Raw genomic sequence first — 25,864 nt, forward strand, 5'->3', positions numbered from 1 at the left:
CCAGCGCAGCCGGGCTGTGTCCTGCACAGGGTTGTGACACCAGTGGGTCACAAGAAGATACAACAGTAATACCTGACATTGCTGCACAAGGAAGCGGCAAGAACTACACAGAACACAATGAGTGCCAGGAACAACTCGCACCTCTCAGCTGAAAAATGCTGCTCAGAATAATTATTAGCATCTTAGTTGCAAGTTAAATTAACTAGATTTCATTCTCTGCATCAGAGGAAGGGCCCAGAGTTCAACTTCTTGCTTATAAAAAGCAGCCAATGTCAAAATGAAAATGTTTTAGATTCCTCTGTCAACATCATACACTATGGAGAGAGTAGAAGAACGGAATGTGGTGCTTGAGTAGATGGTGGAGAGCTGAACTAGAAAAGCAGCGCACCAAATACCTCCTTTCAAGCTCTATCTTTCAAAAGACTGGCAAAAAAAAGATAGAAGTATTTGGTAGAAACAAGCACCTGCTGTTCAGAGCGGAGAGCTGGAGACAGAGGACGGCTTCAGGACCTTTGTGGAATGAGTTTATGCAGAAAGACAGGCCGTGAACATTGGTCTCCTCCTCCTGAACGCAGCAAACAAGAATAGCCCCTTTCTTCTCCTCCTGTTTGTGCAGCTGGAGTCTCTCTCGCTGGCAAGAGGGGAAGGAAAAGGAGCTTGAATTCTGAGAAAGAAAAAGCCAACAAAAAGCAGTGAGTTCTTGGGAAAAGCAGCCTATCTCCTAGACTTGTGCATTAAGGCTTTCGCTTTGTTCTTGGATTCGTGTTCAGACATATCATTTGCATTCCCCGCTCACTCCTTCCTCATCCTCTTTTGTCGTTATGTGCCAGGCAGAAGTAAAGGGGTTTTGTAAAAAAAGAAATTATAAACATTTGATAATACAACTAAGAAATAGAACAGCCACCTACCAGCTCCCACAGCACACCTCAGCTGCACGAGGATATTGGCTACACGGTGGACAAAGCCTGGTTTTTGTAAGGCTTGGATGGAAATTGTAACTTACCACCCACTTTTGTCAGTCAGCTCTGTATCTGCTGCTCTGGCAGCCCAGACAGCTCCTCTTTGCTAGAGGCAACAAATAAACACCGTGTTGAAAGAACATACAGCTGTTACCCAGGAACATACTCACCAGATTTGTCTTCAAATCCAAGTTTTTAAAAAAAAAGGCATGGTACATTATTTTCCTAAAGCAAGTGAAAGGAAGAGATAACAAACTCGAGCAAATTGCCCCATCCAGCTGCTGAGCGGAGCACCAAGGTCCACCAGGTTATTTCTTCAAAGTTACCACCACTGGCTTTTGGTTAGAGAGACACAGAACCTTGGTTTTACCATAGAAACACTTCTAGTGTCAGTATTTATTTTACCTTAATATACATTTATACAGGCCATAATAAAAAGGCTATTACGCAACAGTTCAGTGAGTTATTACCTAGTTTTGAGAATGATGCATGCAATTACAAAGGAGAGGTAGAAACACCGTATTAAAGACCTAAAAATACAAACATTATATAAACAAACACTTTCAAATTAACTGTTGGAATTTCATACAGATAAATAAGGTAAAAAGTACATTACTCTTGTCAAAGTAAAGGAAACACATGGTTATCCGAACACTGAAACAATATTTTGATGTGTAAGCCCTGTACAACTTTGTCCAACAGTTCAGAGCACTGTGTTTAAGAGGATTAAAATGATTTTGTCCTGGAGAATGGTTTATTCAAGTATTCAAGCAGTTGAGTAACAAAAAATAAGTCCCAAAAATAAAGTATAGGAACCATTTCCAGAGAAGCTGATCTGCCTAAATACTTTGCAAATCGCTGTCTGGATGATCTCATGGGATGCTCAGAATGATAATGCCTATAAGGCTAAATGACGCTTCCCACCTCTCCCCCCAAATGCACACATAATAATCCTGATTTTTCACACACTGTATGTAGACATTCTACATCAATTTATCAGCATCTCCAACCTCAACATTATTTTCCCATTTTGCATGGTTCCTCGCAGAACCTTTCAGTTTACAGTATTTATTGTAATACTGCCCGAGAGACAAACTACAGAGAACTGTCATCACACCCCTAGAGACTGCAGGCACTAATGCACCTATTGCATGCACAACAAAAGATGCAACCAAATCTATATAAAAAGCAAACAACCAGCTCAACATCGCTATTACAGAGAAAGTCCAGAGCAGTAGTCACTCAAGTATTAGACAAACAGGTATAAAATGGAAAGGTTCACATGAATACAAGTTTTTACAGTTTGTTTGAAAGTCTTCTAGAAGCTACATTTGAAATTCTGAAAAGAATTTTATGTACACTGAAATGAAATTCAGCCAAGTCCATTGTGCCTTCTTTCTCTAATTTTTTTTTTTATATATATAGTTCTTTGAAAATGAATATACAGTTGCTTTAGTAAATTAGTGCAAAACAAAATATTTTGGAAGAAGATCATCAAATTGTATCCGCATCAGCTGAAAACCCACCGGGGATTCTGCACGGATGGAACGCAATTTCTTCCGTTACGACCGTTCCCCAGTGTAAAAGCGCTTTCTTACCATCCCTTCGTATGACAAGCTGAGCCACGTTCACAACATGTGAGCTCCAACACGAGCCAGCTTCGCCCCAAAAGCTTCCGACAGTACGTGCACGTGGTTCGGGTTTCCCACATTCACTCAGCCACATCTTACTGACAACTTAAAAAGTATTTTCCACAAACTTTTGAGGGAATCTTCTGAGGGAAATGTCTTTTTGTACCTGATGCAGAAGGATCCACTCTATAAACTTCATAAGGAAAAAAAAGCCAACCAACAAACCTGATCATTCAAGTTCAAAGCACACGTACGAGGATCAATTTGAAATGTGAAGAGAGATTCTTTTAGGAAGAAAAAGGAGCTGCTGGACTGGTAAGGCAAGTGTACTTTTGGAATTTCTCCTCTTTGAATACGCTGCTGTTTCTTTGGTAGTCACCACAGAAATATAAGAAGCATCTTCCACGTGGGGCAGAACAAGGACAACAATGAAGCCGTAGTGAAAAAAGTGCAGTATCACTGATGTGGTCCCTTATGTTCACACCATCTGGTCCTCAGGATATCCCTACTGCTCGTACACAGCCACTGTGCTATAGCAAAGCGCGGAAAGCCTTCGCTCGATGCTCGATTTATCTGCAAACAGAGGGGTAAAAAAATAGGTGATGACTTCAGTGTTCTTTTACATTAATTCCATGCAAATCTCAATACTTTCATTATTCCACAAACTTACACTTGTGTACATTTTCGATATCTGCAGGGTCTTGCAGTATTTTAGTCAGTCCTTCCAGCAGCAGGGCTGCCTTGTGGTATCGATACGTAATATCCTCAGTGTGCTGAAACATCTCATCCAGAGCTGCTGACTGAACCTGGAATCAATCAGAGGATTCAGTTACATAAACTGCGTTAGGCAAGTAATGAAATGAAAAATTCAAATGGAATGATATGAAAGTGTCATTATGAAACTATTTTTGATCCTTTATTTAGCTGATCTGTTTTTATAACTGTAAGACAACAAAAAGTGTGAGAGAATAGAGCACCTGTGCTGTATTAACTAAATGTATTCCGCACATGTAAGCTATAAATGCTTTTTGATCTTTCGTTTTTCGGTGTGTTACAATATTGAATAAATATGCTTGTTCTTATATCTACATTCTCCTTTAAAGACGACAAGTTAGTTGTGCATGACTACACCATTATCAGGGTGAAACACAATATTTGCCCGTGTCTTTTGTGTGACAAGTGTGTTAAAAAGACGTCCCTCTCACCACAAAAGCAGTGAAATTTCCTATATGGTTACTGCATCTGCTCCACGGCAAAGTTTATCAATTACATGAAAAGTCTTCCACGTTTGCTACTGGTTGTGCTTTGTATGGACAGGCCGATGTTCTTCAAATTGAGCTGGTAGATGGATGAAGCTGCTATTGTTGCTTCCAGGCTTTAGTGAGCGTTAGTGGGGGAGATTTCAGCGCACAGGCCGGGAGGCTGAGGAACTCATTTCCTGGTGTTTATGTACCAAATGTGCTGATCTGGGGGAAACGTCCCCGAGGAACAGCATCTGCCAGGAACTTCAGCCACAGTTAAGGCAGGGCAGGAAAGAGAGTGAAAAAACTAACAAAAATGACCACGAGCAGAATTCTGGTAACATACCTTCTCTTTTCCTGTTATGTAGAAAAGGTATGGGAGAGAAGGAAGCAATTCATCTCAATGTCCTCTCATTTAGGTAAAAGGAGTGGCTTACCATTTCTACAGCACAGCTGTAGATGAGTTTCTCTGCAGTTACACTGTTGATTTCATCAATGAACCTTTGCTTGTCCGAAAAGAACCGATTCAACTTTTCCGTCAATTTCTTGCACATGCCGATACAGAATTTGTATCTCTCATTGAGGCTTTTCACAACTAAAAGAAAGGTAAGAAGAAATTAAAAACAAAAACTAACCCAACAACATAACCTAAGTTCAGCTTTTCCCAGCACTAGCAAAGTCAACCTGTTTAAACTTGTGCTTTTATTGATTTACTCTGTCTCTTCTATGAACTCAGTGTGTATCAAACATTTTCAAGTTAATAACTGCCCATTTCTTAATGTTTTCTGGCAGTATCTTTGTTAACTATCAAAATTGTGCAATTTTACATATCTACAACCTTCCTGTACAGAAGAAAACAAACAAATGTTGCAACCTAAGCTTTCTGAGTGATGGATCAGCAACGAAAATCCACAAGCAAAGCAAATTAGATTATGTTGCGTATACCTTGCTTAACAGCGGTGGATGGGTTCAGCTTCCCCGATTTGACCTGTGCTTTGGCAAGGTGCAAAGAAGATGCGAGTAACTGGGCCGCTTTCATATATAACACCAGCTGCTCTACTTGTCTAGAGAGGAAGCGGGGAAAAAAAAAGGGTTTATGTATCAAAAGACCTTTCTTGAACACATTCAAGCCATGGGCAGGCAGCACTTTTTAATCACAACCCTACACAGGGCCCAGTAGCGGCAGCAAAGGAAGACAGATGTTTAAAATGCAACTCCACCCTTCCCTTCACAAACGCTCTGTCACAAGTGGAGAGTACATCTGCTCCTGCAGGAGCTGCAGCAGCAAATACGAACTGCTTTAATGCTGACACTTTAAAAAGGAACATTTATTTGTGGGGACTCACTGTCCGAGGTCAACATCTTACCACAAGCGACTGGGTGTATTTTTCTCACAGTGTCATTTCCTATGCCCCTGGAATTCTGAGTTGTGAAAAGCAAACACTTTGCAGGTGGTTTGTTATTTTATGTTTTTTTGCAGGAAGAAGGCAGGAAGTGGAACTGCCCTTTCCCACCACTCCAAATTTCTCATATTTCTCCTTGCTTCTCATTTTGTTGATTGGTTCCACTAAGAAAGGTCAAATTTGGACACAGTCTCCCCCTTCCCAACCTCAACCCCAGTGCTACCGCTTCAGCCCCTCCAGCAGGAACAAGAGAGGGCTCAGACCTGACAGAACCTGGAACACAAGCTCCAGGCTTAGAAATGCTCTCCTGCTCCTCCAGCCCAAACTCCTCACCATTTTCCCCAACTTCTGTGCCAGGATAGAAAACACTGTCCTTTTCTTTGTCTGCTAGCTGTCTCTCTATCCTTCCGATCTGTCTTCTGTTGTTAAAAATGTTTTCCTATAAAACGTTCTATACAGTAAAACAACCACTCCCAACAAAAAGAGGGCACAGTTTGCCTGAATACATTTTTGATGTATTCAACATTCACTAATTCTCTTGATACTATTTGACCGCATACTTACCCCCATTCTTTGCTTAGCTGGCTGATCTGATCAACAACTATGCTCTCTTGGATTTGGTACAGCGACACCGCAGAAGTACACAGGTCTGGGTTTCCTCCTCGTACTGCCGTCAGATCCAGAACACACTCTGTAAATGTCAGCATCATGTTTAGATGACGCAGTGTATCTGTATGTTCTCTCTGTCAGAGGGAAAGACGACAACAATTTAACCATTATCAGCCATAAGGCAAACGAGTACACTTAAAACTCTTGCTAATCATTTGAGGATTTCTTGGTATGTCAATTCTAGGCAGAAATCACACTGTAGCAGAGACAGCACTAGGGACTCCAGAACCAAACGGGTCCAAACAGACCAACAAATAGTAACTTGTTCTGTCTTTGTTAATGATTTCAAGATACTGTAGCTTATCCTTAAGAGTCTTTCAACAAAGCCAAAGGAATTCGGACATGGAGTTCTATGTTTGTTGAAACCTGAGCAACTAAAGAAATCACAAGCGGGACATATTACTTCTTACTGTATTATCAGCAACCCAGAAATATGCTCGGCACTTGTATGAGAAACCAGAAGGAACATTTGGTTTTTATTATATAACAGACCTGATACCTACAAGAGAACTGATGTAAAGTTTCATACTGATCTGCTTCACTCTAATTTACACTTAGATCTGGAATTACACTGTCTTAAATGGTGGCTGTTGCCAAACTTTACAAGTTAAACTAAACAACTTCAATTGGAGATAACTCACTGCTGCTTGGAGACTAAACACATACTACATTCATAGTCCCTGCTCAAAAAAAATTAGCCATCAAAACTAATCAAACATATCTTAGCAATATTTATAATCTTTTCATTAGCAATGCAGATCTAAATAAATTTTAAACTCTGCCTGTGGGAAGAATAAAGTGCACTGTCAAACATTCATGTTATAACATATAGATTTGATAGGGATCCAAACACCTTCCAGCAAGATGTGAATGACAAACCAGAACAGCAATCTGCCTTGTGAAATTTACAGTCCAAGGATAACATTCTGGTGAAAGATTACCCCAATTTGTGTTTTTAAAGTATCACTCCTCCACACATTTTGAAAAATAGAGGACACTCTTCCCACAAGTAGGATTTAATGTCATCCACTGGCTGTGAAGAAGTGGTTAAAAACAATGGCCAGAGGAACATTGCTGCTGTCAGCACCCACGTCCAGAGACTTGGCACTAAAACAGAGGCCTCTCTGGAAGGCTCCGGTGAACAAAAGCAGCCACGTGCCTTTGGTTACCTATTTGAACACGTGAAATACCAGGAGTAACTACCAAAGAGAAATTAGCCACAGTTGACACAGGAATATTTTTGAGATCTTAAAAAGGAATACGTGAGATAGTGAAGAGGAAACTACGAAGTGCACTGAGCAGTCCCATTTTTACCATGTCTCTGTTTTAGCAGCATTATACATTATAAAACATGAAATTATTTTTTCTATACCTCCATTAAAGTTTCCTCAGGCAATTCGGGAGCTTCAAAAGTGATAAAGCCCTCTAAGCTGGGAGGCGAAGTACCATAAGGCATGTACTTCAGACTCGGAGCTGCCTCGGCTCCCGGAGGAGAAGAACCCATATAAATACCAGGAGGAGAGCCCATATATACACGGCCACTAGTAGAGCAGAGAGACCCTCCAGAACTGTTTGATCCAACTACAAGAAAAATAACACATACATTCAGTCTAAAAGGTGGTTCCATCTCACAGCGCTGGGGCTGCGGATGACAGCAAATGAAAATCAGTAGTCATCACCGATTCATTCTCGGCAGGCTCTCCTCACCGTTCCTTGCATCGCTCTGTAGAGAATGCAAGGGCTACACTTTAATGAGAAGTGACTTTTTATAACACACATTCTGGGAAACGATTGACAGGGATTCCAAGGCAGACAGTCCAATGGTACAGAGCAAAGGTTGTGCTACAGTTCACAACAGCACGCTGCTGCAGAGCCCTGCTCATCGCGAGCAGACAGAGGCCTTCGCCTTCAGATCTCTGAGATTTGGCAACACAGCTGCCACGTGCGGAAATGCAGGCAGCTCACAGCCCTTATGTGCTGCTTCTGGTACAATGAACAGCAGCAGGCAAAAATGCAGCATCAGAAATCTAACTTTTCCTCTCCACTTTTGTCACAAAGATCTATTCTATGTCCTGTGGTGGAGTAAAGCTGTGTACACAGGAGGTTGCCCACCACTGTATTGTAAATCCACACCCCTGGCCCTCTCTTTAGGAGAGGAAAAGGCAGAGGTTGTCTGATATTAATCTACTTTACAGAGCACTTTTACTGTATGGCCTAGAGGAGCTGCTGCACGAGGCAGTAAGCAGAAGTGGACAAGCCTAAATACCGCTTGAGGACAGCCTATAGTTAGGAAAGTCTTACCTGAGGTGGTTCTTGTTCTGAGGACCATATGGGTGCAGGTGGGAGGGGTGGCACTGCTCGGAGGGGACCCGACAGTAAACATGACAGCCCGAGAACTCGCCCCGCTTCCCACGGCAGGAGGTGCCACTGCAATTCCATAGGCCCCTGCTGGAGCTGCAAGAGGAAATTGCAGCAAGTGAGTCTCTATTACATATAATCATACCACTAAGTAATTATGTGCAGCAAACTGGAACACAGCAACACAATGTGCTTTGATGTTAATCCAAGACTTGGACTAGTTAGACGTTCTGACAGCAAATAAAACCAGCTGAGTGGACAGACTTGGTGATACACAAAAAGAGTCGAGATGCAGCCTTCAAGTATCTTTTTTTTTTACTTCCAATCTCTCTCTGCCTAAAAAAAGAGCAACAGAGGCTCTGTGAGAGCCTGAGGACAATGCCATCCCGCAGCAAAATATTAACACAACAGCAAAACTCTCAAGGCAGAGCACAACAGGTTTGGGGGCTACAGAGCAGCCCTGTCTGCAGAACCAAGGTGAGAACTCCTGGTGGCCACTTAGGGCAAGGGACAAGCTGGGGGAGGGAGGAGGAGAAAAATGACCCAGAATTACATAAATTGGCTTTCATGTGAAAACAAGGCAGAATTAGGAAATGAAACAGCAACAAACATGGTATTAAAAATAAAACCAAACCGAAAAACCAAACCCCTCTAACCAGTATAGGCAGTTGAGATATTTCTGTGTTTAGCACAGAAATAGGTATTTTATCGTCTCAGTTATGTTTAAGGCTATGCTAAAGAAACGGAACATATTCCCTTAAAGATTTTTTTTTAAAAAGCCTTCTGTACTGAGACTAAAAATTGTCAGAGCCCATTACCAAAGCTGGAAGCAGAACTGCATCTGGTTGGCACTCCATAAAAACCCCGCACATAAAGACAATCTGTATGTTTCAGTGTGTTCCTTACCTGTGTCCATCGGCCGCTCTGTGTTGAGACTGTCCGTACTGCCCTGATACAACTGGCCACCAAGGGTCGTCTTTACCTGTTGATCTGACAGCTTCCCAGTACTAACAGACCTAGACAGAAAAACACATGAATTCACAAAAACGTTCTTTTCAGCAAGATTTTCCTAACCGACCTGAAACCAAGGCTGACTTTCAGATTCTTGGTATTTATTACAGAGAACTCTTCAACAAAAATGCAGAAAATCTCAACATTTCACAGTTCATCATGGATCTAGTGAAACAGAGCGAACCATAGAGACTTTGTCTCAAAAATTTATATTGCAAACTTTATCGTATAAATTTTTCAAGCAAAAACTGAACAGGACAGAGGCAATGAAAATTCCATATTCAGATAATCAAAACAAAAGAGAACTAGACAGCAACACAAAGTGCTGCAGGAAGTCCATGCTATATTTATACACAGTACAAAATGTTTTTGTTGTACACAAACTTCAGCATCTCCTCACCGCAAGCTTTCTGCATGCAATGTACATTCTTCTGTCAAGTCACCCACCCAGCTTTACAGTTATAAATGCTACAGTGCCCACCTGCCAAACGTGGTTTTACTGTGCTGCTCTCCTGCTTGCTTTTCAGCTCCTTGGGTCGAGTGGAAGTGCGTGAAATCCCTTGGGTCGGTGATGTCTTTAGGCTGCAAGGGAGTCTCTCCCAAGCCCTGGCGATTAGCCAGGGCCAGCAAGTTTGAGGACGCTTGAGTTTTAGGTATTTTGAAAGGAGCTGTTGCCTTTAAGAATCAAGACCAAGAAGCAAAGTCAGAACCCCAAAATGTTCTTGGGAATTGTTTCAAGCAGTGTGTCATCACTTCACATTTTACTGACAGTGACAAACTTAACAAACCTTAGTAGGAGAGCCAATGATGGTTGGTAAGGGAGTTTTGAACAGCCAGTCTGAGCTCCTGGGTGACGATCCCATGTGTTTGGTCGGTGATGTTCCCAAGCTACCCGGCCTACTCGGTTGTGGAGAATGACTGTATCCATACCCAGCATAGGATGGGCACACTGGGTCTGAATGCTGTTTTCTGAGCTTCTGCTTGTTTTGGTAAATATCTGTGAGAGTAGGAGCACTCTGCAACCTCGCTCCCATCAAAAGTGACTGAGGAGACGGAGATGGTGGTATCGGAGAACCTGTGGGGATGGAAAACAATGAAGGAAATTTCTACTTGCTTGGAAACTGTATCAATGAAGCCCACAATGCCAGAGATCAACATTAAACTGAAAGGAGATGGGACTGTAAATATCGCGAGATGTGTGTGATCATCAGCTCGCTAGATGGCAAGGAGAACGGATTTAGCCTGTCGGCTCTTCGAACTAAGGCTACATTACACTGATGAGACGTTTGAGCTGCCAAACAGGCAAGATTTCAGGGTGACAGCTGTACTGGCAGCTGCGGTACCTCTGGCAACCTGCATCGAGACAAATAAAGTGGTTGGATTTGGCAGGAATGGCATAACCGATACTGAAATTTCAAGTGCAGCCGCCAAGACTGTAGGCTGAATAGAGGTTCTAAAGTACTGGAATTATAGTCTTGCAAACAAGTGCATGAATGCAACATCGCATGTTAATGACTTGTTTTGTACATAACGACTTCATTTGCAGCCACAAAAGGCGGCTCATCTCATGGCTCCTGCAGCAAAACTGGGTATTATAAAGAACCAAATTATTCCAATGAAACAGTTTGGGATCATTACTTTGGGCAGTCATTTACTTTTCAGCCTGCCAGACCAAATCTTACAAACATCTCACATATTCAAAGGTGCCCTTCTCCTTTCAAAATAAGGAACTTGAAATTTGATGAAATGGTCTCTTCCTTCTGGTATGTTTATGTCTCATGATGAGGAACTGTGCACAGTTAAACAGTACATAAGACTTCAGCTTTATGGCCACAGCTTCCCAGATAAAACGCCTGTCTTTGCAGCCCCAAAGAGCTGACACTGAAGTGACAATTGCACTATAAAAAAAGAAAAAGGCAAAATGAAAGTGAACCATAACGAGATTTTCAAGAGCTGGCCAAGACAATCTTTTGAAATAGGCTCCGTGTCGTACACGTATGCTCAAAAAAACTATCACAAACCCTTTGCAGTTTGCTCAGTGAAGTGCCCATCTGTTAAGACACATCTTTCAACCTCCTTAAGCCTATGCTTTTGCCAGTTAGATTCCGAATATGAGCTACTTCATCTTGATTTCATTCCACTCCATTAAACAGTAGGTTTTAGAACAGCCCTTCCGCCTGCAGCTCCAGCAGTGGGACTGAGTCTATTCCTCATCAACTTCCCAGCCACGAATTCGCTTGTTCAAAATCCCTCTCGTAGCACCGAAAGTCCTCACCTGTTGTTTCAGAAACCAGTCTTAAAGCTCACCCGTTACTGTTCTGTGTCACTGCCACCATAGGAAGGCTTCTGAATTAGAAGTTTGGCCTCTGCTGCCACTGGCAGCGAGAGCAACTCAATTAGTTCAGAAGCTACATTACGACAGAACCTCCAGTCCTTAGAAACTCTCAGTACAGATGACCTCACTTCACCCAGAAGCAAAAGACAGCTTTCCCAGAGCCACTGAAACGCTGAGAAACAGACTTGCTGCAATTTGTGGTATGTTACAAACAGAAATACCACTGCAGTCATTTGAAATTGAGGAAAAGAATGCAGGAAGCAGATGAAGAAATGAAACATTAAACACCCTTAGAGCCATAAAAACAGTGCTGTGGTCTGTTACAAGTCAGTTTGACACTGGCGAAGTCACTAAACCAACAGCCCTACAAAATGCTATCCCAAGAAAAGACACAGACAAAAAGCATACACAGCTTTGGATTCTCCTCACATACTTTTTTCAAGAGACTATTTCAAATCTGAGGATTCGCTCATTCCTCGTCTTCTGCTGAGACTGACAATGGCACAGCAATTACGAAGGCAATTTGTGAGACATCATAGATCTTATTTCATATGGATGAAACCATTCCCAGATATTTTAAATGTGTCTACTTCAAGACTGAAGGCCATGTCATCTCCAGATGATTTTGGAAAGTGTTTAAATAGGGAAAAAACCCACAATGCAGCTTCAAACACCACCTCTTAGAAAGTCAAAATAAACAGTATACCTAGTATTTTAGTTAAAGAAACTGCACCCAAAATATGCACAGAGCAAAAGAACATGTTGCTGAATTGCAAATTCTTATGCCTAATCCTTCTGGCATCACAGTGTGATTCCATCTTGAACAGTCTCAGAACATCTTCAAGTCCTATTTCTCCTTGATTTTCTTTTTTCCTGCTGGCATGCCACGATAATTTACGACTTGGAAAGCTTGCTGAATGCTTAGCAACACTAACATCAGATCCCAGTCGATTTCCTAGGGGAATGATGAAAACACGCTGCACGCTGTACACTGACAGTTCTTCCTCCCTTTTCTAAGGAGCAGTATGACAGAGCTGCTCTAGCAAAACCAGATTCTGGGAAGCACGTTACTACCATTCACGGTAATCCAGCCACCTCCATCCCTGTTTAAAGACAGACATCGTCACAGTTGCTTTTTCATCTTGAGAAACACAAACTTCAGTTGCACTTTTGTTGTGTAGGGAATTAGTTATGGGGAAAAGTGAATTGACAGAGCCACTGCTGGGCTATGTTTCAACAGAAACTCGGCACACCGCTCACCCAGTGTCCCTATTAACCTGTACTCGTGCATTGTTGCCTCTCCTCCCCCTTAACGAAACGCTGTAGAAACTCCATCAAAATAGCACCGGACGCACTGACCAAAGTCACTCACCTGAGAAGTTTCTACTCCTTGACTCGTGTCCTTGAAGTTGGCCACAACAACAGTGTCCAAGCTGCTCGGGGATGGTTCCAACTAAGCAAACAACATCAAAACGTGAATTTATACTTTATACTTCACCTACAGGTGAAGGCGAAGCAAAATAAACCCTACTGGGTTTACTTCTGTAAGTCATTTAACATAAATTATTTCTGCAGATGTGACCTAGCTGGGCAGATTTTAAGAGAATTTCAAGCAAGAATTAGTTTTCTGAATTACTGCTTGAGATAAGTCTTCACTAACTGCCAAGATTGGACGGGCTTACCTAGTGGTGAAGGAGAATATGGTCTAGAAGACCCTGTGGACAGCCTGCGCCCGATGCCCTGGGCCGTGTCAGCTGGTACCGGAGAACAGGAGCCCATCTTCATGAAGCCCATTGGGCTGGTATTTGAGCGTCTCACAACTCCAGCTCTAAGAGGGTGAAAAGTGCGGTTACGCACACTATAGTAACCGTGGTTCCTCAATACAAGCTTCAGAATCCCCTAAGCAGTATAATGATCGGTTAAATACTGATATTTAAAGAGAAAACTATGACTTGAAGCTTATTAAGCTAATAACTTCAGCTAAACTTCCCATACTGAAAACAAGCAAGATTTAATTCCCTTTTTTTCACACAGTGTTTTTAATTTTTAATGCTATAATAGTCTGTTAACTGGAGAAAATGAAAACAGATATCCCTAAGTACATGGATTCCTAACTGTCAAACAACTCAATTATCAAATTTTTAATTTTACAATCAAGTGCAATGTATTGCTACAAATGCCCATTTTTATGGTAGGAAAAGGAAGGAATCTACAACAAGGATTATGATAAAGTTTTAAATATTTCGTCTGGGATGCAGGTCAGATAACTGAAAACCAATTATTTAGAGGAAAGACACTTCTCCAAGTGAGGCAACTATTACAAAATCAGATATCCTGAAAAAATGCAAGGACCCATAGGTTTTGTTTTTGTAAAGATCTCTAGAGTTCTGAGTAGTCTGAGTCTTTAACCTTCACCACCCTGGTCCTGTAGACCACAAGGCAGAGGATAAGTTGGGCACACTGGAGCTTTGTAAGAAGACGAACTGGTTAACTAGCATGCCAAAAATTGTTTCCTTGATATTCTACAGAACAATGCGTTAATCTCATCACTACATGTGTGAAAACAAAACATAACCTATTACTGACTTTATGATGTAATGCCATATAATACACAAAGAGGAATAAAGAAGCAAGACTTCATCTTTTTACCTTCTTGGGTTGCATTTGAGTGAAAGAACAAGCTCATTCTGTTTTCATGAAAAATGTCAAGTGCCCACCCAGCAATCTTGAGATTGTGAAGGACCATTATTTGTTATCATTAAAATATCTCTTTAGTATGTTTGTGTGTGGGGAAAAAAATTACATCAGCGAGAAAGCATGGACATCTGTCAGGGTACAAACACAAACTAGAACCAAGAAAAAGGAGTTAAAAACAAACAACAGAAACAAAACAACACAGAAACAAGCCCAAACTCACCTTGGTGACCCGTGGGGGTTTGACATGGGGCTGGCAGTAGAGGAGAGGTTCTGCTCTATCCGCTGGTAATTCCGTAGCTGAGTGGGAACCGGGATGGGTGCCGTTTCGCTGCGGGGGGATACGGGAGGCTGACAATGCCTGAGGTTGAAAGGTATGGAGACAGGAGATGAATACAGGTAGACAGGTATCTCTCCGAATTGTACCATTGCTGGAATTGCTCAGAGAATCTGGGACACAGGCAAATAAGCTGCTTCTGCTCTTGCTGGATGTAACTTGGTCTTAGCTTCTCCTCGTCTAGCTCTAACACTTCGCAGAAGATCAGGAACTGTGTGTTACTACCTGCCTCTCTCACACCGGTTAGTACCAGCCCAGGCACTCGGTCACGCACCGCAGCCACCTCCAGGTCCCTCGGGTTTCCTGCCCATCGGCCCGCGCTGTTTACCACACTCCAAAATAGCATTCTAGGAAAACCCGCTGCGCTAAGAACAGGAAGTTCAGCCGCGGGGCTGGAATGTGCACAAAAGCCACTAAAGCACAGCCAGAGATATCCCAAGAGACACGGTGAACTTGCAAAAGGAAAACATGTTATGTAAGCAACCCCTGATAAAATGACCAAAGCCACACACCTGAACGTTAAATCCACAGACCAGAACGGCAGATTAACATTACCCAAGTTCAACCTCAGTGTCAGTGCCCTGCCTTACCTCAGTGTACTGGCTGATAAGGAAATCATACCACTGCAATGTAATCAGTTACCAACACTTTAAAGGAAGAGAAAATTCAGTGGAATAAATTTCAATCTAATGGGCTTTTTTTGGAAGATAATTAATATCTGTTCCTTTATTGATCAGCTCTTCTGAGAGAGAAAATGTCAAAAAAGTTCTACCACAATCTCTAGAAAACAAGCAGTTACAGCACGCACTGCATGGCTACAGCTGGGTTTCTGACTCTATTTGTCCCCTTCGCTTTGCTACCTCTGCAAATGAAATACTACTTCCTAACAGGCAAGAGAACTTCCTTAGGAAAAGTTTTTTGTCCTTCAATTGCTACCCAGTTTCTAGATACTACAGAGTAACTTGGAAGTCAGCAGTGAGCAGAGTCAGTGGAAGATCTGAAACGCACCGAGGTGGCACAGGGTGGCTCCTGAAGCCCGACCTTGGGCAGAAGAGAAGCAGATGTTATTTAACCTGTGGCAGTGACACAGAGGAGGCCATAAAGGCACTTCAACTTTTAAAGGCCTCAGCATGGAAAATGCCTTTTCCTGCTCTCCCGCAGCACTGCAGGTACAGCCGAGCAAGCTCTGTGAGCCACGAGCGATGTGGAGGCAGCAATGCTGTGTTGGCGTGGTGGGCAGGCACAGGACAGTACTTGCCCTCCCATCAGGGCTCCCCAGCTCCAGCATCCCCCGGTCTGACGTGGTTTGTTACTGGCTGGAGAAAACGCAACACAGATGCGTGCAGAGTCGCATGCAAATCTTGTTTCTCTGAGATCCAGACAATAAAATTAGCAACTAACCACAGGGGAATGAACCGCCTCGACCTATTCTGCACATTCTGGCTGGAGCCTGAGAAGTGTTCCAGCTGCTTCTACTTGACATAAAGCAGCATAACTAAGGGGACACTTCATTCAGTTTGATCAACTAATCAGAAAGATGCACTGTTTCATTGGGCGGGGGATAAAGAAAAAATCACACACTATGAAATGACATTTCTCAGGAAATCAAAAACCAAAACCCCAAAGCAGCATCTTGGAGAACATCAGACACACACTCTGCTTCCTCCAGGCCGTGCCCCAAGCAGTCAAATTTACTCAACCAAAAACTAAATCAAGCTGTTATAGTACAAACAACAAATGTCTGAACAGTACACACCTGTTTCTAATGATACAACTATTTAGCTCTTAACTTAGTGATGTACCAATAGTTTAACCGGCAGATTTTCATAAAACCTGTAACTCTAAACAGTGACGCTTAACACAATTTAAAATAGGAAATTATAATGTATTTCTAATATGTTGTACATGGCCAACCCAGAGCTGACAGATCTTTACAGAGAAACCACCCCTATTATCTGCCCTTAAACATAATAGGTAAGACTAAAGCTGTATTGATAGTCCACGTCAGCACATTTCACAAACTGCACAAAGATCAGCACAAAGTAGCAAACTTTCCTTGTGACAAGCATTTCTAAACAAATAATGCTGACCTGCAGCCCTGTAGTATTAGCATAAGCCAAAAATACACCCAACATAATAGCTTTATTCCTCATTTGGCTGCTCATCCTCTTTCTGTTTATACTGAAAACATGATGAAATTCATCACTTGGTCAAATAACAAATCTAACCCTTCTGTTTCAATATTACACAAGTAGTTAAACAGCATGATTAAGTTCTACATTTTCCAATATAATAAAGATTTTGGGCACCACTGATGAATACCGGTTTTATTTCAAAATAGCAGAAACATCTACAATTATGTGGAAGAAAGAGGACTTATTAATGGTCCTGCTGATGAAAAAGCTGTAATCCATGTTTATCTCTTTCGTGTGGCTTCTTTGGTATCTTGTGAGACACAAACACGAAATTCCCAGTAATCGCTTGCACAGAAGCCACACCCAGTTACCAAACACAATCCAGCCACGAGACACAAATCCAGAGCAATCTGGGATTTCTAAGTTCCTCTCCTCTCACAGCTACTTCTTAAAATGCACACTACTGCTTTCAACATCCTGACTCACTAAGCAAAGACTGTGCTGTGCTTTCTAACACCAAAGAGGACCAGTCAGTTATGTCTCTGAAGTTTCTGCTTTCAAGCAGGTCAATATTTCAACAGACAGAAGATTGCTCTTCCCTTAAGGAATCTTTTGGGGGTCCAGAGCCAGAAGCCAGCTACGCAACCATCGGATATGACAATGCACTAAGTGCAGAGTGCCTGCAAAATCAGGTTGAGCTTCTATTTCAACTCAGATTACAATAGCCATCCACAATTAAAAAACCCCAACATACATCAGTAGAGAATCCTTTTAAAAGAGAAAACGCTACATCACGCACCTGTTAGGAGTACCAGAAGCAGTACTTCGAGAAGAGGCCGAGGATGGTTTCTGCACAGTTCCTGAGCTTCCTGAAATAGTTAGTGGCGACTGCCTGTGGAAACAAAAACCACTGTCAAGAGGCAGGTCTTCCATCAGAGAAACTACCGACTTTGCCGTAGACTTTCTGAATCTGAGCTGTTTACATGTTCATACCACATACAATTTGGCATAGTCCTTTAAACCCATAGACAGCTATGTAATCCCATCGGTGCCAACACCCCAGCAACCCCTTCTCCAGCTGCAGTATCCGTTTTAGAACATGAGACGTCTTTTGGACAGAGCTCAGCACACCTACCCTCCGCACAGCAAGAACTCGCTCGAAGCTCGTCTGCCAGCTGCGCCCAACGGCATGTCATCTACAGGAAGCACAAGACAGTAAAACCCTCAGCATGAGCAGAATCTTAAAAAAACCACACATCTCCAATATTTCTGTTATAGAAATTTGTCAGAAGTGATTATTCCTATTAACATATTAAGTTTCCCACAAACAGTTTTATGTATGACAATAATTCAAATGTGACCACCAACAAAAACGTGACTGGGGAAGGCACTTCTTTAACAAGTGTTTGTGGTTCGGTTTGGGTTTTTTGTGGGCGGTTGGTTTGTTTCTTTCTATACTAGTTATAATAATTCTACATTGTTTAAGAGTACAAGGTATCAGCATTGGGAAATTTACAATAACAAATCACAGAAACCCTTCAGAAATCAAGGCACTCATTTAGTCAAATATTTAGCATGGGTTGGTGGCATTGTATAGAATGAGCTGATGAGCTTCCTAGTGAAAATTCAGGCTGTCAGAGATGTCATAAAACGGCAACGTGCTACATTCAAGTCTTTCTACTATATTAAGACCAGTTTTATCCCTTACCTTTCACATTAAATGTTTTTCTTATGTTTTTACCATTTATCTAAAGCTCTACAGCATTGTCTATCAATGTTTGGTTAGTCTGGACATAACACTGGTCCCGCCTCCACCACGAGAACCCTCAGGTTCTCATCAGCAACTGGTTACAACTGACCCCAATATTTTCCATGACTTTAAATCACCTTGATATTCAAAGAGTAATCAAAGAAATTAGTTCCAATGTGAACCGAGGCACATTTAGAGAAACGAAAGCCAAAAAGTAACAAGATGTAAAGGTATGAATGGAAATGGTTTTAAAATGTAAAAAAAAGGAAGGTTCTCACATGAGTGGTCTGAAGAGATGTTGTGTGGGACAAGAACAAAGTCGTCTGTGTCACAAGAGGAATTCTTGCTACTGGTACTGGCAGAGTCTTTAGAGACTTGAAGATAGTTAGGAGGACCCAACGGAGGAGAAGACAAATTTTCTTCTTGAATATGCTGCATGTCTGGCAGAGACTGGAGGGGTGGTGGACAAAGGAAAGGAAAAAACCCACTGTAAATCCAGTGGTATGGAAGGTAGAATTGCTCTTTTAAATATGAAGCTTTTAGAGTAAGAATCATCATCCCTAAAATTATCTCTAACATTAATTACACTGACAAGCATTTTATAATATTTGCTACTGTAGCATTTGAAATGCATATGTATTTTTTTTCTTTAACAAAAAAGAACAACAATAAGAAACCCAGAAAGTACAACATAAGGGCAAGAGAGAACTAAAATGCTAATGCCATTCTTCTGGCAAAAGACAGGGGTATTCCTTGTTCTGTGCTCTCAAACAGGACAGTTTGTGCTGTTTGAAGAATGGGAAAGATCTAAAATTCAGTAACTCAGAATCACAGAATGTCAGGAATTGGAAGAGACCTGGAAAGCTCATCCAGTGCAATCCCCCCATGGAGCAGGAACACCCAGATGAGGTTACACAGGAAGGTGTCCAGGCGGGTTGGAATGTCTGCAGAGAAGGAGACTCCACAACCCCCCTGGGCAGCCTGGGCCAGGCTCTGCCACCCTCACTGAGAAGAAGTTTCTTCTCAAATTTAAGTGGAACCTTTTGTGTTTCAGTTTGAACCCATTACCCCTTGTCCTGTCGCTGGTCGTCACTGAGAAGAGCCTGGCTCCATCCTCCTGACACTCACCCTTTATGTATCTGTAAACATGAATGAGGTCACCCCTCAGTCTCCTCTTGTCCAGCTCCAGAGCCCCAGCTCCCTCAGCCTTTCCTCACACGGGAGATGCTCCACTCCCTTCAGCATCTTTGTTGCCCTGCGCTGGACTCTCTCCAGCAGTTCCCTGTCCTGCTGGAACTGAGGGGCCCAGAACTGGAAAAACTCTTGGATAAACATTATAGAAAATATTTTCTAGAGATTGTTCTGTAAAACAGAGAACTTACTGGAGGAGAAGCAAAGCGGCAGGAAGGCGAGCTGCCACAGGAACTGCCCGAGACCGAGCCTGCGTACGTGGGCACTGGGACAGGACACGCTACACAAGGAAAACCCAAGGGGAAAAAAAAAACAGGACAAAGATTTTGAAAGGCTGAATTTCAAACAAACTCATTTCCTCACTGCTTTTCATTCATAAACCCTCATGCAACTTAAAAGCACAGCACATCCTTCAACACACGAGGGTATTTAAGTTCATTTGAAATGCCAAAGGAACTAGTAAATAAGTATCACATTTCAGTCTGGCATAATACAAAAAAGGATTCAACACTTAGGCTCACAATAGAGCACAACAACAAGTCAGACTCAGGAAAATGTCCCATGAACACTTAGCGTGACACTTGGCAGATCTTTCTCCATTCCAGCCTCTACCATTCACCATTTACACAAATAAGGGGAATAACAAAACTACTTACACTTTTTGACGGTTGAAATCTGATCCAGGAAAGGGTGGTTGAAAAATGCCTCTATAGAACAAGAAACAACAACTGTGGTGAGTGAAGGTACAAACGGCACAGAATTTACAGACTACATTGCAGATAGTGATAAATGGTTGCCTTCCCAAAATCAATATTTCACAGCCAGAGGGTGAAGAGCTTATAAAAGATTAAAGCCTTCTATGTTATATGCTGCTATAGCATTTGGAAAGGAAACAAAAAAATCAATTGAATAACTTCAAACAACAGGCAGCAAGGCAAATCAGACAATTACTGGGGGGCATTTTATGACTGCACTTAAGAGTCATGCACACAAGAAGCCATTCTATACTCACCATGAAATTACATCCTTATTGTTCAATATGGTACTAACTCAGTTGTAATTTCTCTTCAAAACTATGAGCATCTCACACATCGAACACTGAAACTATTTTCACTTCTGCCTTTCCCAAGGACTGAATGCTTATTTCTGAACCCGTTAATGCCACTTCTTAGGTGGCCAAAACTCACAAGGGAGGAGCAGCCGTTCTCCTTCCCACTTCCCAACAAAACACGACCTGAGCAGCTGGTTCACAGCTTAAAGCCGAATTAAGCACAATTTCTTCAACAATTTCCTCAATTAACTTGTTACTGTTACAACAGAAACATTTTGCTTTTGTTGTAAATGGGCGTGCTGAGATGTATTTAATCGACCTGGCATAACCAGTTGGCTAGGAGATTACACGGAAAGTTGCATTCTCCAGGAAGCAACTTCCAGCTAGTTAGGAGAAACTGGGGGCTGGCAGAAGCTAGCTGCTGAGTTTTGTGAACTTTAACGTTCTGACAGTCGAGGAAAAACAATGCTGTTCATCAGACCCCAGCAAATAACAGGGAAGAAAAAGAAAGAATCTGAGACCTGCAGTATCTCCTCTTCCTTCAACACCACTTTCTTCCACCACCCGATAAGAAGGGAGGCCAGCTCTAACGCTTGAACAATGTAATGATTAACTTCTACACAAGGATCAGGTGCTCGTGAGCTTTTGTACAACACCTGCTGTTCTACTTTATATTGCTGGAAGATCAACAAGATTTCCAATGCTATTTTTACTTTGACAACAGGCAACTGGGCTCAGTTCTGCACTCTCCCTCTCACTCTCTTGGCTGAGCACATTCCAGAGCAGCCCCTTTGAGGCCATTTACGAGGCTCAGCCAAGGAAAACACGACTTTCATCACGGCCACTCTGCTTTCTATTTTTCTTTCTAGCACAAACGCGTTCTCCCACTACCACAAATGACACAGGGAATTTCCCATGTTTGAAGAAACTGTAGGGATCAGCACATCCAGAGCGCAGAGTGGAATCAGTTACTCAAAGTCCACGTTTGTGATGTATTACTTCTACACATACAGATTTATATATCAACCTCCAATACTGTCACTATCATTGAGACATTTTACCCAATTTTCATGAGCTTTTTCTGGATCTGAGTTCTACTTAGGATTTTACATAGAGCAGTTAAATGGAGTTGCGTCAGTCACATCTACACACAAACACCCCTGTCTGGTTCTCAGAAGAGCAGCACCTAATTATGCTGGTATGGATGTTTTACATTCCAAATTACTAAAAACAAACAACAAAAAAGGTCTGATATTTATTGGAGCAAAACACAGCAGGAATTGAAAAGGAAAAACAACTGTAGCTAGGAGAGTCTTGAGCCTCAAGTGAAGAACTAGAACACCTTTTGAATCCTCCTCTCTCTCCACAGCCTAACCAAACAGTCTTCTTATCACAAATACACAAGGACCACATGTGATGAATGAGTCAATTTGTGTTTTTCAGTACACCACGACCAAGCTTGCATGCATTAAAAAAAGAGCAATGCTGAAGTTTCATAAGCAAAAACAAAGCCCGGGAATGCCTGACATGAATACAAGTAACAGGGAAAGTCAATAGAGCAAAAGGAAAAGCTACATACCAAAGTCCATTCTGTCTTTTTGGTTTCTCTGAAGCAAACCCAACAGCAGGTCAGCCAGATAAGCTGATGTTTCCCTAGGAATACTGCACACAAGAGAAAGCAAAGCACGCATTAAATTGAATACCTGTATTAAATAATGCATAGCACGTTACATTTCAGGAGTCAGCATTCTGCCAGGTCCCTAAGTCTTCACTACACACACTCTATACTGTACAGGACCCTTTCAACTCAGCCAGGTACAAAGGCAAGATGCAACACGAGTCACTGGTATCGTACTACATCCCTGTCAGCCAGCAACATCCAACATCTTTATGAATCCCAGGCATTCCCAAAGGTGAAAAAGTGTTTAATCAACAGATTTAAGTGACAGGAAAGGCCATGGTGACATACCTAGGAATCAAATTCCTGTTCTTTTCATAAAACATTCTCAAATCTTGAGGACTATTGGCCTGTCAAATAAAAATGCACATTAATTAAAGCTCAGTTTCACAGAGAAAAGTAGCTTCCGTACCTATGCGCACATACACAAAAAGGTGGCTTTGGCATACGGGCATTAAAGGAGAAAACCCCAAGCACAGCAGTGACTTCAGTATTGCATATTTTTACATATTTCCTCTGGATTGAACACACGGACATTACAGACCAAATACAAGCAACTTCTCCCTCAGGATCCTCAAGCGATCTGGCCTTTGAAGCTCCAACACTACACCCAAACATCACTAATTCTGTTTTCATGACCGGAAGGAAGAGCCCTAGGAATTTCCATGAGACTAAAAAGAGGGAAAAGAAATAAAGTGTTACCTGAAAAGGTGGTTTTCCAACAAGACACTGATAAATCACAGTTCCTATGCTCCATAGGTCTGCTTTAGCATCATAGTGTTGAGACATAATCACTTCAGGGGCCTGGAAAGAACAGCAAAATCTCAGAAGGCAAAAGAAAGCAAAGCCACAGCAAGAGGAATTCTACAGTATTAGCAGAGACCACTTTATTGTAAGACAAAATTGGCATTTTCATCTGCATCACATGACTTGAATGGTAACAGTTCTATCTAAAATGAGAGCTTCAAAACACAGAAAACTAGAAATGCTGATGTTCTAAAGAAAGCATCTAGCGATCGGTATGTGTGGGAATAAGAGATAAGTGACTTAAGCAGTTCTCCTTGTGGATATATAACTAAGCGTTTTGTAAGAAATATCATTATCACCATTTTACATACACAAAAACAAGGGAAAGCAAAATGATCTTCCCATGACCGTACAGTACAGTAGCGGTAGTGCCGAAGTCAGACAGTTCAGAGCTTGATTGACTACCACAACATTTAGTAAAAATTAATGGCAATTAACTCCAAATAGTTTTTTAAAAACAAACAAAACCAACCACACATGTGAGAGAATACATTAACTAGAATGAAAACATCAAGTAGTTTTTTAACTACTAGTGTAAAGCTCTTCTAGCCTGTACTTGATCGCTTTTTACTTTCTTAGAAACTGAGAAGGAGATAATGCCCTGTTTTCAGGGAAAATAAAGTACGTAAGTGGGAATGATGCTGCCAAAAAAATGAATTCTAAAATGCATTGCCTTTTAATTCTCTAAGATTTTTCCTCCCTGCAGCGCTAAGAAATGTTCAACGTCTCTCTGATTTTTAACGATCTCAAGAAATACTCCCCAATACTTCTGAAGCAACATTAGGCATTTGTGGATCTGCAAGCAGTAAATTATTTTGTTCTGGTAGGAGAACATTTGAGATAAACACCATAATCTGAAATACACTGTCGCTTACCATATACATAGGGGAACCACACAGAGTTGCAGCCATCATGTTGCTATGCAGATAACGAGCAAAACCAAAGTCAGCTATGTAAAGAAACACATTTGTCAATGAAAAGAAAGATCATTTTAAAATGTTTAAAGTCTAGAAATGATCTTAGTGAAATCCGCTACAATTATCAGTTAGAGAGAAAAAGACAGGTAAAATATAAAGCAAACTACATGGAATTATAAAATATGTGTTCCACTGAAAGCATGATGTATTCCAAATAGCAAGCCAAGAAACAGCAGTGGCATAATGTGCACAAACTGCTGCTCAGCCATCTCCCCAGCTGCAGAGCGGGCTGTCTGGCATCAGCAGGAAAGGATTAAAGTCAGTCGCTAAATATAAATGGTTCATTAAAAATGAGGAATCTGCTTCAGTGAAATCACATCAGGTAGAAGTTTAAGTTTCCGATGCTTGAATTTTCCACACAGGCAAATAGTCTGGAACTATTCAGTAGAGACAGTGAGAGAAGTTGCTCTGTCTGCTCTGTGCTGTTCAGAAGATGGAGTTGGAAGAGATCTCATGTTTTGGTTGAGCAAAAGCATAGAAACTTGGTAAAAACAAGGTGCTTTTAAACAGACACTTAACAGACAATGAGAAATTAGAACTCCTGCAGTGTCCTCTGGAGTTTGGTAGCATCCTGAGGAGATGACATCTCGCCCCAGTTACAGTGCCAAACCCCCATCTGCCAAAAATAGGTCATAACCTACATTTCTAAACTTCTCAAATAACCCTTCAGAGGTTCTAGCACAAAACCCCCCAGCTGGAATAGCAACTGGAGTTCACGCGCACACAGTTTTGAAACGGGCTAAAGGCTACCCGAAGTCTCAAAGGTTACAGATTTATGTCTAATTAATGTGGTTTAATAGCAGAAACATCAGCTAAATGGGTTTCTTTTTCCTACAGATTTAATCAAAAACGTCTTTATGACTCAATCATTTTAATAGTGAGAATCTGCATTACAGCACAAAGCTCATCATTCTAGACTTACAGTCTGATTTGCATCAATTTAATACACACTATATCCAGTACACCCTCTGTGCTTTCACTACAATGACACTTCTGAGTACAGAAACAACCAGTGACGATTTACCTTTAGATCAGAGAAAAGCGTATTTACCTATTTTGATGCGGATGCCGCTGACGCTTGACTTCCTGCGACTGGCGTAAGACAACAAAATATTCTGTGGTTTAAGATCCCTGTGGATGATTCCTTTGCTGTGCAGAATCCGCATGGCGGCTGCGATCTGCTGGAGGAACACTCGGATGGTATCTTCGCTGAGAGTTCCTTTGGCTGGAAAGAACATCCACATTAGCAGATGAGAAAATAAATACCATTATTATTATTATTTAGGCTAAGGAGTCAAGAAAATAAAAGAACTTGACAATTTAGAACATTAAATGTATCTACAATCATGTTACAGCCTAAAGCTGTAAAACCTCTTCTTTAAACAAATTATGGGGATGCAGATAACCACTCTGCTCAAGAAGTCTCTTCAGAAGGTATTATCTTATTCTGTAGGCTGAAAAAGTACTGAACACAGGATAATACTGTATGAGTCCTACCAAGGATTTTAATGGGAAGTGAATTAGGCTTTTAATATACACAGTTACCATAACAATAGCTGTTCACAAAAAGATTCCTTCAACATACTGAGATACAACACAAGGAGAAGAATATTTTCATCAAGAAAAATATGAACATC

General features: G+C 41.5%; 1 protein-coding gene across 1 annotated transcript in view; it reads right to left on the bottom strand.

Moving 5' to 3' along the window:
* Nucleotides 1–1,323: 1,323 nt before the first annotated feature.
* ULK2 (unc-51 like autophagy activating kinase 2) overlaps nt 1,324–25,864 on the bottom strand; it is a 37,145-nt gene continuing 12,604 nt past the window's right edge. The window contains exons 6-28 of the mRNA XM_065036321.1: nt 25,279–25,452; nt 24,126–24,199; nt 23,146–23,247; nt 22,735–22,793; nt 22,345–22,427; nt 20,371–20,421; nt 19,906–19,994; nt 18,802–18,973; nt 17,909–17,969; nt 17,573–17,665; nt 14,525–14,662; nt 13,290–13,435; nt 12,980–13,060; nt 10,061–10,347; nt 9,754–9,947; nt 9,168–9,277; nt 8,205–8,357; nt 7,276–7,484; nt 5,799–5,977; nt 4,777–4,895; nt 4,269–4,426; nt 3,261–3,396; nt 1,324–3,163 (exon numbers count right to left, since the gene is read on the bottom strand). Of these exons, the coding sequence (XP_064892393.1) occupies nt 3,096–3,163; nt 3,261–3,396; nt 4,269–4,426; nt 4,777–4,895; nt 5,799–5,977; nt 7,276–7,484; nt 8,205–8,357; nt 9,168–9,277; nt 9,754–9,947; nt 10,061–10,347; nt 12,980–13,060; nt 13,290–13,435; nt 14,525–14,662; nt 17,573–17,665; nt 17,909–17,969; nt 18,802–18,973; nt 19,906–19,994; nt 20,371–20,421; nt 22,345–22,427; nt 22,735–22,793; nt 23,146–23,247; nt 24,126–24,199; nt 25,279–25,452 (2,936 nt within the window). The 3' untranslated portion in view covers nt 1,324–3,095. The remainder of the gene's footprint in view (nt 3,164–3,260; nt 3,397–4,268; nt 4,427–4,776; nt 4,896–5,798; nt 5,978–7,275; nt 7,485–8,204; nt 8,358–9,167; nt 9,278–9,753; nt 9,948–10,060; nt 10,348–12,979; nt 13,061–13,289; nt 13,436–14,524; nt 14,663–17,572; nt 17,666–17,908; nt 17,970–18,801; nt 18,974–19,905; nt 19,995–20,370; nt 20,422–22,344; nt 22,428–22,734; nt 22,794–23,145; nt 23,248–24,125; nt 24,200–25,278; nt 25,453–25,864) is intronic.

Source organism: Columba livia, chromosome 20 (genome assembly GCF_036013475.1).
Source record: "Columba livia isolate bColLiv1 breed racing homer chromosome 20, bColLiv1.pat.W.v2, whole genome shotgun sequence".
Lineage (NCBI taxonomy): Eukaryota > Metazoa > Chordata > Aves > Columbiformes > Columbidae > Columba > Columba livia.